Below are 12,865 nucleotides of genomic sequence, written 5' to 3'. Positions count from 1 at the left end.
CCTTCTGTGATGAGACGATTGGCTCAGTAAATAAAAGAGAGGGAATGGATGAGAGGATAAGGTGTCACCTACTTTGACTTTAGCAAAGTTTCCAACATGATTTCTCGAAAGATTGTTAGAGACTGAAGAGGTATGGACTGGATGGGTGGACTACCCACAATGCAGTGTGAAGAAAAGGGCCAAGAGAAATCTCGTGAAGTTCAAGAAAAGCAAGTATGAACTCCTGCACCTGGGGTGGAATAACCCTATGCAATAGTATAGGCTGGGAGACTGGATAGAAAGCTGCTTTTTAGAAATAAACCTTGGTCCTAGTGGACATCAACCTGAACAGGAGTCAGCAATGTGTCCCTGGAACAGAGAAGGCCAACAGCATCCTGGGCTGTGTTAATAAGAGTCTGGTCAGCAAGTTGAAGGATGTGATTTGTAAGATGGCAGCTGGAGTACTGTGGCCAATTTTGGGCAGAATAAGACAGACGTTGACAAACTGGAAGGAGTACAGTGGATTCACAATGCTCAGGCGGCTGGAGCACGTGATGTAAGAGGAGATGCTGAAACAGCAGGGTTTGTTCAGTGTGAAGAAGAGAAGGCTAACCCGGGGTGAAGGTCTTCACTACTTAATGGGTAAGTTACAGAAAAGATAGAGTCAGACTTTTCTTGGAGGTGTCTTTCCTACATTCAGCACAGTCCTACGCACTTTTCGATATTTTCCCTTCTTTAGAATTGTACTGCTCCCTGTAAATCCTATGAAAATGAGACTTACACCTCCAATGGTATTAGCACACATGTTCCCCATCCTCAATTACTTTGTGGATGCCAAACAAACTTGGACCAGTGTGGAGAAGAATTAAGAGGTGGCCTAATGAGTACCAGCTGATTCAAGAGCAGAAACAGGTGAAGGGAATTGTGAGCAGACATGTGATCGTTGCCGGAAGGAAGATATAAGAGAGGCAATGGAGAGAGACCAGGGAGAGAAGTGCAATGGAGAGAGAGATGGTAGGGCTGCTCTGTTATGATAAAGGCTGTGCATGTATGCCACAACAAATGGCACCTGAACAGGGACTGAAAGAAGAAAACTTGAAGAAAGAAGGTCTTGAAGAAAGGAAATAGAAATATCCGGTGGTGAGCCCCACTGAACTGCAAAAGCTGTTGAAAAGAAACAGGAAAAGAAACAGGAAAAAAGCCATTGAAAGGAAATGGGATAAAAGAAAAAAAAGCTGTTGAAAGGAAATGGGATAAAAGAAAAAAGCCATTGAAAGGAAATGGATACAGAGGTGAGCAGCTGTGGGGAAGTTATATGAACTTTATACATTAGTCATGGGGCAGTCGGCATCTCAGTAAAAGAACTGCAGATGAGGAAAACTTCGCAACTAGAAGTTCTAGAAGGAATATTGTGTATGCAGCTCTGCAGAAGTTGTGTCCTGCAGAGCAGGTGTTGCAAAACGTGACTGATTCAGCAATTCTAGAGGGAAAATCAAAAGATAAGAAAGATTCATTTGAAGTTGCGCCAACGGCGGATGAAGCTTTACAGCGACAGAGGCTAAAGATGAACTTGTTCTAGTGAATGTGATGGCAGCAATTCTGGAGGGAAAATCAAAAGGTAAGAAAGATTCATTTGAACTTGTGCCAATGGCGGATGAAGTTTTGCAGCAATAGAGGCTAAAGCACCTTTTGTTCCCACCCTCCCCAACCCAAGAAGATCTGCTGTGGGGATTCGTACCCACACACACGCATATCAGTGATGTTCTAGAGGAAAGTGAACTGTGTGATGGAGAATAGGAAAAAGAATTAGAAATGTTAAGTTTGTCTACCATATGAGGTGATTAAGGAGATAAGCAAATCAATAAAAGAATATGGGTCACAGGTTTCATTTGAATATGAACTTGTTCTAGTGAATGTAATGGACAATTTGGCAATTGAGAACAAAAAGGGGGAGATGTGGAGAAGAATTCTGGAATCGGGAGTTTCGGATAGGACTTTGGCAATGCTACAAAATCATAAACAAAAAAGGGGGAGATGTGGAGAAGAATTAAGAGGTGGTCTAATGAGTACCAGCTGATTCAAGAGCAGAAACAGGTGAAGGGAATTGTAAGCAGACATGTGATCATTGCTGGAAGGAAGATATAAGAGAGGCAATGGAGAGAGAGATGGTAGGGCTGCCCTGTTATGATAAAGGCTGTGCACATATGCCACAACAGACCAGCACTGTGTCTAGCATGCTGGGAAGTTGCCCTATTTTTGAGACATTCCTTTCCCAGTTTACTTCAGTTTATAAGACCTAAAAGTCCTATATTGCACCAAAGCGGCCAGTAGTGTTTCAGAGAAGGAGTCTGCAATTGCAACATGGGGAGCTGCCTTCTCTTTGAAACAATTGGTATATTTAGTTAGATTAAACCTCTGTGAACTCATAACTATGCGATGTTTGCTCTTCTTTACAGGTAAAGGTAAGAAAATGCTGAATTGCTTCATGGAACGAAGTAGCAGAAACATTATTGGCCTCTCCTAATATGCAAGCTTTTGCCACCTTGTTAAAAAGTACATATATGAGCTAAGTGTGGTTGGGGCTCCAGAAAGTGCCACAAAAGCACTAGCAGCAAAGAGCTGCAGAGGCTGGTGGAGAAAAACCTGCTGGCAAGAACTTTTAGGCCAAAGGTTGACTAGAAAAACCTTAGGGCTTTCAGCACAGAAATGGTTTCTTATTCCTTCCTTCCAGTTGTGTCCTCTGCATACAAAGATGCCTCATTCCAGCACCAGCTTCTTCTCCCCAGCAAAGTAACTCACAGACCCTGAATCATGACTAACTGCTTAGGTCAAGAGGGGATAATGGCACTATAAATTCAGGAATATGAGACATGTACATGACAGTTTACACACACAGAGCAAGACAAGGGTAAGGCTTTGATGTCCTCAGAATCAGTTAGTACCTACCTACCGTGAACACTGTAGGTAACACAAATGCTTTAGCCAAAGATACTAGGCACATTTATGTGCTCTTGAATTCTATATTTTTAAAAAAGGAACTGCTTGTGTGGCAGCCAGTTAATATATATCATTTTAAGTCATGTGTTCAGATCCCACATAAATATAATAAGCTTTTTGGCTAAAGAAATAGAACTAATTAAGTGGGAACTGATGGGTCATTGTTTTGATCAGTCTCTGTTCTTAGAAGCCGAGTAGCTCAGATGTGCAGGGAAATAACCTGGTTTGGACTAATAATCAAAAGTTATTCTGTGTGACAAGCACCAGTGATGGATGTGCATAAAATGTGGCAATCTTGCATGGTGACTTTTATTACACTTTCATCAGTCACAGTATTACAACACTGGAAGCTACCTTCCAACTCTTAGGCTTGCAGGTGAGGTGCTCATTAGGTATATCATGTGGATATAGACAGGACTCTCTAGTTCCTGAAATCCATGTGACAATCTCCTGAGTACTAAATATTTTGAAGTGAAAATGCCAGTTTCTTAAAGGCTTTTTCATTATTTTCACCATATCAATAATGTAGTTACACAGAATGAGCCAATCAGTAAAATACCTTCTGACTGGACATGTTTTCTACCTATTTAGAAATCTAAGTGACTTCTTAAAAGTATGAAACAGAACCAGAGAGAGTTGTAGACTTTGTTATTCACAGATCAGATCAACATATGAAGTATCCACTTGTCTTCAAGCAACTATGTGGTAAGTTGTCTTCTACTCCTCCCTCCCCACATAACTATTCAAGGACACCAGTCATAGAATCATAGAATGGTTTGGGTTGGAAGGGATCTTAAAGATCACCTAGTTCCAATCCCCCTGCCACGGGCAGGGACACCTTCCACTAGACCATGTTGCTCAAAGCCCCATCCAACCTGGCCTTGAACACTTCCAGGGATGGGGCATCCACAACTTCTCTAAGCAACCTATTCCAGTGTCTCACCATCCTCACAGTAAAGAATTTCTTCCTAATATCTAATCTAAATCTACCCTCTTTCAGTTTATAGCCGTTACCCCTCATCCTATCACTGATAGAGTCCCTCCCCATCTTTCCTGTAGGCCCCTTGAATTAGAGTACTTCGGTACAAATTTGTGTTATTATTCAAATCCACCAATCTGAAATATGAAAACCAATGCAAATTCCAGAATTAGAGAACACCTATCTCCACAGGAAATGGCTACCTTTGAAAAGAGGCTACTGCAAGGGAGGCCACAGCTGCACTTATTTAAATGACCTTCGAGCTCAAACCTGCTCACTTACAGCTGAATTCCACTGAAGAAGGAGCCGAAGAGTCCGATCATGCCCAGGAATTCCACTCGACTCAGATTTCGGACGATATACTCCTCACAAACGTTCGAGATGCCATATAGCGTTGCTCCGCCCAGTACTAAGAGATCCCCTATCAGTTTATTTTCACCTAGGAATAAACGGGAAAAATCAGAATGTCTCAAAACAACAACCATTGCAAGTTCTTCCCTATAGATTTCAGTCCTCAGTCACTAAGAAGGCCATATCTGGGTTAATAAACTGAATGCAGATGTTCTGTCATTCTAACAGTTTTCATTCAATACCTCAGCAAAATCTAGCAGAGGTGAAAGGAGAGCATTATCCTTGCTGCGGATAAGAGAATCTGAAAGTATCTGAAAAATTTGTAAAAAAAATATGGAAACCAAGTGGAATTCTTCAGTGACTAATCCTTTTTATTTTATTATTACTACTTTTGTGACTCAGCTATATAGAGCAGTTTGCATCACATCTTGAAATCTAACCAGTCTAAAACATGTCCAGTATTTAGATGTGAAACCAACTGAAAAATTCTGTGTACCTGTGAAATGAGTGAAGAAATCATTACAACCCCAATATTGACCTCATTCTCACATGAAGCTGTTTGACAAGAAAGAGAGGAGGAAGGATGGGGTGTAGACAGGGTGATGATAATGACAGATTTTAAAAGAGGTTCAATTAACATAGCAGTACCTAATGCATGCAATGAAGCACCAAGATGTATTTTCAGTACCTCCAGGTATATGTAACTACTAAAACATTGTCTTATCAAAGACTGTTTGAAATCTTTTTAAGTCTTGGAGGCGTTTATTATTGGGGGACGGGGAGGGCTGCAGGGAGATTTGATCACGATCAAGTTCCAGCTTGAAAACTCAGGGCCTGACTTTGCAAACTGATGCACGCAATTCCCTCTGCACATGTGGCTTGTTAAATGATTTCTACAAGAGTTACAGCTTCATAAAGCTATCAGACATTGCTGCAGAACCATATTCCGAAAGGCTGGATATAATGGAATTTCCTTTGAAAAGGTTCAGTAGAAATGCTGAAGTACCAGACTAATTTTTTTTGAAAGAAATCTTGTTTTCTTTTAAAATACCTCTTGATTTATTTTTTGAGCTCCTGCTTTTTTAAGTTTTATTATTGTTGATTTGTAAAATACACACTGCAGTAAATAAAAATGGAAGCCAAACATTCTGATTGGTTCAAAATGATCTTTTCAACATTTTTCTCTATGGAGTTCTTTCAAGCCTTTAGTTTTCATTCCACTACAGTTCTGAAACTTCCAGTGAGAAGAAATTTACACAAATAAGAACGGTCATAAGAGGACAGACCAAGGGTTCATTTATCCAGTATCCTGTCTCCAACGCTGGCTATAAGCACCAGGAAAGTATAAGTTATTTAGGGACAAATAGGAACAGGGCAAATGTTTAAAATACTCCCAGTAATACTCGCTTAGTCTCCAACATTTTTTTGGCTCACAGGAGATGTGGCTTCTGTGTATTTAGCAACCATTACTAGATTTCTCTTGCATGTACTCATCCAGTCTCTCACTGACTTTGTTTTGCATGTTCCTTGACTGACAGCATGTTTATATTTGACCATTTATGTTTTTAAGATTTGGTACTTATTTTCCTTTTAGCCTTCTTTTGCAATCAGCCATGGAAGATGCCCTTAATTTAAAATAAGCATCAGCATTTTACAAAACTTCTTCATACCCCTGATGCATTTGATGTTCCACAGTGGCTCCAATCATCCCTCACTGAGCTCACTCATTTGGTATTTATTACAGCTACTCACTGACACTTCGGGGAAGTACTGCTGAAAAAGCTTTTGACCTTAGAGCTTGGCTGTGCTGTGCTGAACTGCTGAGACAAAAATATCATCCTTTTGCATCTGCAAAACAAGGATGGCTCAGAGGCTGAGCATTTTCATAGAGATGGGGTGGCCCCAAGCACCACACCACGATGACTCTCCTCAAAGCGCACTCATGCTCGGGGTGTGAGCCTCAACCTTCAGGACTTTCCCAGAAGAGGAAGCCAAGATCTGGTCAGAGCACGGGTCTGCCTAGCCCAGGACCCTCCTCTGGCACTGGGCAGCACAGGGTGGCTGAGGAAAGCATGAAGAAATAGGGAAGCACACAGGGATTTTTATCAGCCGGTTCTCAGCAGATTAGGGATTTTCTGAGATGGAAGTTGCATTAGACCATCAAGCTTAATAGATCCTGAGGGATTCTTCATTAATCTGTTTTGGCCTTTACAACACCCTGTGGCAGTAATTTACCCAGTTTAAGCATGCACTATTAAAAAGTACTTCATGTTTTTAGCTTTTAAGGCTGATACCTCAAAATTATATTGGGCGTCCCATAATTTTCTGATTGTGAGAAATATTTAAGAATCACTCTCTATTGACCCTGTCCATACCACTGAAGACTTCATGTACCTTTACCATATTCTGTCTCTTTCTTGCCTTTTCTGGGAGATGAAAAGTCCCAATCTACCTACAATCTCTTCATCCTGAAGCCATTTTATGCCCTTGAAAAAAACCTTCTCACCTTTCTCCATTGCTTCTATAAGCTTACTTGCTGGTCGTTTCTTTTTGAGATGCAGTGACCAGAGTAATACATGGTATTAAAGAGGCTGGTGCATCAAAACTTTATACACTGGCATAAAAATGTTTTATACTATGTTTTTGATTTCTTTCCTAATAATTTCTAGCATCCTGGTTGTCAAATGCCTTTTCTTTGCTTCCTCAAGAGGCTGACTTTGGAACTTCCCCCCAAGACTCACATACCCTAATAGACATATTTTCATGGATGTAAAATTCACATGCATCTACTGGTTTATTACTGAGGAAATATGTATCAACTGACTAGAGGCATTCTAAAGACTTTGAGGTTAATACAGTTGCACTTGACCAATTTAATGGCGTGGGTCATTCTTCTGAAGAAACACAAGGCATAGCTTAGCAAAACACACTTTGCATTAATCATTGTTAGCATATTTAATGTTCTCTGGAAGCAAAAGTCATACAGTCTAGAGAGGAGTTAATGTTTTGGGGACCAGTTATAGCACTATAGTGTAACATAAATCATTTAAATATGAATTATGTTCTGACACGATTGCTTTTCACACTCTCGTTAGGCCACTTTGCCACATTTTTACCTCAATCCCCAGCACTAAGTGGTGTTTCTCTTTGCTTTTGGTTGTAACTACTGATGACCGTAATATCTCAAATCAGTCTCAATGTCTCCCATCTTAGTCTAAACATACTCTCATACACTTACTAACAGGACTGAAGTGACTGGTTTTCAGAGACTGTGGTAAGCTAAAGCTGTGAAGTGCTTTGAAAAATCTGGATGAAACACTTAGACCTCTGTGTCTTAGACTCCTGTGTATTACAGGAGCACCAAGGTATTAGTTCAGAAAAACGCTATTTTAAGGTACACTTGGCATGTAAGGTGATATAGAGCACAAACTACCTGGTAGTAATTGTTTTTCCCATTCTAATACAGTAAATAGTATGGTCAACAGGGGTACACAGGTGTCAACAGATCTTGTGCCCTAAAATATATGATAAACAGAGGAGTTTACTGAGGACTAATACAGAATCACTGCTTTTGGTGTATTCCTTTCTTTTGCTTGCCCAGTCCTAGGAAATATCCTATAAATGGTGTCGAACCCCTTCATGAACAGTTTAAAGAATTTTTTTCTTCTGCTGCCAATACTTCTTTTTATTCGTAGATTTTTAATGCATAGTTTTACCTCTTCCGATAAATTAAACCAACAGATCTATTTTACTGTGTTAAAGACATCATTAATAACATTACTTTCTTAAAAAAATTAAAAAAAAAAAAGCTGCAGTCTTTCTGCATAGCAATAAGCATGAACACAGTTTTTCATGTGTAGGTCCAAATTAAAAGGCAATAATGCATATCAACAGATGTTTCTGGACAAATTTACCTAACAGCTATACCTTGTAATGAATATGGCAAATAATATTTAATTATTGCAGTTGGATGGCAAAGAGTCAGTGTTCTTCAATCTGTTCCTTGTCCGCTGAGGTCCATTGCCCCACACGCTCCTGCTGATCCACAACTCACCTGCCCTAGCATGTTACTCTCTAGATTACTGGGACAGAGGATGTTTCCTCCGGAACCCAGGGTTGAAATCCCAATCTCTCTGAAATCAGTCATTCCTCATGCAGCTTTGGCTGGCTGATTTCATAGTACAGAGTATATTTTTTCCTTTTTAGCTGGGGCAGGGCTATTTCTGGAGGAGACCAATGAACTAAAAGTCTCCTTTTAGGATAAAGGACAGGGATAAAAGCGGGCAGGGAGATATGGTGACTACTGTCACAAACTCCCTTGTTTTATTTAGTAGCATCCTGGCAAATGCAGTTCTTACAGCACTTGCATTTGTATTCAGAAAGCTGAGTCAAGAATTTTAAATCCCAGTGTATTATGCTCAGCTCACAATTCAGTGCTTTTAATTAAGAATGAAAAGTGTGCCTAATTGACAATCTTTGAAAAGAATTTCCAGCCTTCCCACATCATTTGTGTTGGCACTAGAGAAATCAATGTGACAGAGGAAGTTGATCGATGAAATCTAACTCTGTCTAGTCTGCATTAATAGCTATACACACACTATTCATATGATGCCGCAAATAAAAAAGAACATTTTACACACAAGGAGGTTCTTTTCAACAATAATGCAGGCAAATCCCAAACCTTTGCTCTGAGACTGTGTGCATAACCCAATTGGTACAGTTAGTATATAGGTTCGATGTCTTTTAGCATCTATGAAGCGACCCCGCCGCTGCACAAAAAAGGAGCAAAGTTGAGGATAAGTAAGGGTACATAGTGGATGTAAGAGGTGCTTATGATTTAAAGATGCAGCCAATTTGGAAAGGAAGCAACTGAGGCTTGCAGTCAAACAACTAAGCCAAAACAGAAGGAAACTACAAGTATTTAGCTTGTCCCCCTGGCCTGCACAGAGGGTGATCTGGGTTGCAGACACAGGGCCCACCGAGTCTGTTTGCAGCAGTGCTGACTTCTAAGTGTTGACCCATTTTTGTTCTCTGTCCCTGCTGACAAGGAAGCAACTTCGAATAGTGCAGTGCTTTGGATCCATGAAGGCACAGGGTTTCTTGCCAATTTTCCCTTTTTTTTTGTCTCAACCTGATATGTCCTGGTCAATGGCTTCTCTGAGCAGAAATTGGTCATACAATACGCCCATCCTTACTCACCTGCTCCTTGCTGTCTCCCAACGAGGACATCTGCTCCTGCCATGCATCCCATGCCCAGAATGCAGACCACAATCCCAATGAAATGTACTGCCTTGTATCGTACCAGTAAGAAGAACCAGGAGAGCAGTATCACCACTGGGATGACAAAACAGTCTAGGAGCTGTCAAGAAAGAGAGGAAAAATCAACAAATCAACCTCCTAACACTTAGCCATAAAATACTAGGATAGATTCCAGCAGAGGGGAGCAGAGTTATTTAGTTAGTAATAGCACTTTCTACCAGACAGAAAGTGTATTCAAGTGGTTATGTCACCCATCAGACAGAGGATAAGACTGTATTCTGTTCATGACTATTCCACGAATTCAGGAGAGCTGTTGCTCTATGGTAACACCCAACATCTCTGCCTTGCCCTTGGATTCAGATGCATATTTCAAATCCATGGGAAGGAAACCTGGGCCAAAAGACCACCACTCCATCTGGTCCTCACCTCTGGTGATTAATAGACAAAGACTGAGGGCACTCTTCCTACAGTCTAGACATATGCTTTGATTCAGTCATTTCAGGTCCAATTAGCAAGAATGTTAATAATGCACAAGTTGACCAGATTTATTAAATCTGGCCATACAAATCAAGGGGTTTCTGCATGCAGAATACTTACGAAAAATCTGCCCCCTGTGGGGACTGTTAACTCCTTGAAAACACAGTCCCATACGACTCTGAAGGAAAAAAACCCAAAAAACCACCTTGCCTGCAGTGCAAGAAACTCAATCTTCTTGCCAAAAGACCCCGGGTAAGAGCTTTCTCAAAGAAGTGTTATGAAACACAATCTTTAATTGCTTTTTTCAGAGACACCCAGCAATAAACCCATGATAAAAAAAGAAACGCACCAAATGTTTGTGAGAGGACCTTGAGATTTTCAAATTAAAATATATTTTAGAAACTATCAGTATGTCACCAAGAAACAAAAATCCTGGGTAAGAAACACCCAAAGAAACTTGACTTTAATCCCACTTCCTAAAAGGATACAGATAATTAAGAGTCACGATTCTGTGGACTAACAACAGGATTTACAAATTGTGCAGGGTACACTACTGTTCAATGCCAATTGATACAGCAGGAACTAGAGCTATATGGTTGCATCTTCTTTCTAATGAAAATGTCTGGAACAACCAAAGGAGGAGACTGTGTTCATAGTTCTGGAAAACTACTCCAGATGTTGTTACCTTGATTTTAGATGACGCAATTTGGTTTTTCTTCCCTTTGGGCCTACTACCTGCTACTTGCTCTCTCAGTGTGATTTACCACCAAGCACACTAAGTATTATCAAATAATGATCATATCCCTTTTAACTTCTTTGTCTGTCTATGCATTATCTGAAGAGAAAAAGATTTTTAGATGATTTCAAAAATTTCAGTGCTTAGAAAACTATTCTTTATGTGTGAGATACCTATGTAATAAATATTAAATTTGGGGGATCAATAAAAATATAAAAGCCAATTTTTGGACTAAGGATAATTTCCCTGAAACTTTGTTTGAAAAACAAGAGTGTGCAGTGGAAATCCATTCCAAAGATTCCCCAGACGGTGAGTGGCAAAAGCCTTCAGAAGAGAAGTGGCTCAGCAGGGGGACCACGTGGCTCCCTGGAGGCTCAAGCAGTCCCAAAGAACTGCAGAACAGACGAGGGAAATTACAAACGGGAGAAGTCCGTGCTAAAAGCAGGTTCTGCATTTAAAATGAGAGACAATAATCTAAAAGGCATGGCCAGGCCTCTTTACAGTGAAAACTTTCTCCAGCAGTCCTCAAAACGCCGTCCTTCACAGACCGAACATGAAAAGGGACAACAGCTGAACGAACTGTAACAAGCTCCTTCATTTGCACAGGGCATCTGCTCTGCCTCTGAAGAGCCTGTAAGGCGTACAGGGTATAACGGAGCTAGCGCTCAGTAACCACGCTTTGTAAAAACACGCATATTCAAGACACCACACACACAAGAACAACTTCAGAAGTCGCGCTGCGGGAAGCAGCCAGCTCCTGGGGCAGGGAGGGGAGGAGGCAGGACTACCGGGCGTACGCACTAAATCCTGCCACGTGGTGTAGGCAAGGTGGCACATGGCCTTCTCCTGTCACTGGGAGGAGGGATGGGGCCCACATAGCCAGCACAGATGGTCACTGCTGCGTAACATCCACTGCACATTGCTCACACGCTGTGGATTTCTGTACTTTGTCAACACAGCCCTAGCAAGTACTGCTAGTGGGTGGCACACCTGAGGGAAGCTCACTCTTTAGTGTAACCCATGGGATGTGGACATAGCTCAACACCTCCCCTCTCAGTCCACAGCTCATTTCATCATGCCTGTACGTGCTGGATGTGTGTTCTTCATTAGCTGCGCTAGCATACAGTGCAGCCATCATCTCTGCTGAAGATGGAGGGAAGGTGATACCAAACAGTAGGGAGGCAGTTACTACTTACATTGCTCGTAGCTATCCCTGAAGGTGTGAATACCTCTATCCCATTCCCTGCCAGTGCAGCACTGAACAGGTGAGCTTAACTCACACAGTTTTCCGACCTCAACACAGTTTTCCAGCACTTACAGTGGGGCTACAAAGACGACTGAGGCTCTCTCTTCACAAGGAGCCACACAGAGAAGACAAGGGGCAACAGGTACAAGTTGCACCAGGAGAGGTTTCATCTCAATATAATAAAGAAATTTTTTACAGTCAGAACAATCAATCACTGGAACAACCTCCTCAGGGATGTGGTAGAGTGCCCATCACCAGAGGTTTTCAAGATGCAGCTGGACAGGGTGCTAGATAATCTCATCTAGGCTCATTTTCCTATGAAAGGTTGGACCAGATGATCTTTTGAGGTCACTTCCAAACACTTCCAAACAGCTGGGCTGTTCTATGGTTCTGTGATTCTAACTTACTGATAGTTTGCATCAAACAAGGTCAAAACACATGGGCAGGCACCAGTCTTACCTTGGAGAAAGCAACTGAAATCCATCACCAGTAAGAGCTACCTTTACCTGGCTCAGTGCACTTGGCTTCCCTTCCATGCTGTGCTATGGGAGTCACCAGTAGGTTATACCAACTTGATTAACTTTGCACCAGAGAAGAGGTGAAGAGGCAGCCTTACACCTAACTCAGAGCTGGATGTGAGTAAAACAGCACCAATCAGTGATACTGCACAGTCTGCCATCGTCTTCCTCAGGCAAGCACCTAAGATTTGAGCACCCTCTTCCCCATACATACACATACCACCTCAGAGACGACTGTGCCCAAGACAGAGAGGAAAGCCTTTTGCAACAGGTAAGCACAGAGGTGTTTCAAGAGACCACTTATTAAGACAGTAAGCACCTGC

At 41.4% G+C, this 12,865-nt stretch overlaps 1 protein-coding gene across 2 annotated transcripts in view; it reads right to left on the bottom strand.

Annotated features, from left to right (window-relative positions):
• The window catches only part of SLC35F1 (solute carrier family 35 member F1), a 260,221-nt gene that overhangs the window by 31,661 nt on the left and 215,695 nt on the right, over window positions 1-12,865 (bottom strand). For both annotated transcript variants that reach the window (XM_075145738.1, XM_075145736.1), the window contains exons 4-5: window positions 9,506-9,665; window positions 4,238-4,394 (exon numbers count right to left, since the gene is read on the bottom strand). In XM_075145738.1, the coding sequence (XP_075001839.1) occupies window positions 4,238-4,394; window positions 9,506-9,665 (317 nt within the window). The remainder of the gene's footprint in view (window positions 1-4,237; window positions 4,395-9,505; window positions 9,666-12,865) is intronic.

Source organism: Calonectris borealis, chromosome 3 (genome assembly GCF_964195595.1).
Source record: "Calonectris borealis chromosome 3, bCalBor7.hap1.2, whole genome shotgun sequence".
NCBI lineage: Eukaryota > Metazoa > Chordata > Aves > Procellariiformes > Procellariidae > Calonectris > Calonectris borealis.
Note: the sequence above shows the minus strand (reverse complement) of the source record. Positions and strands in the feature narration are given on the sequence as shown.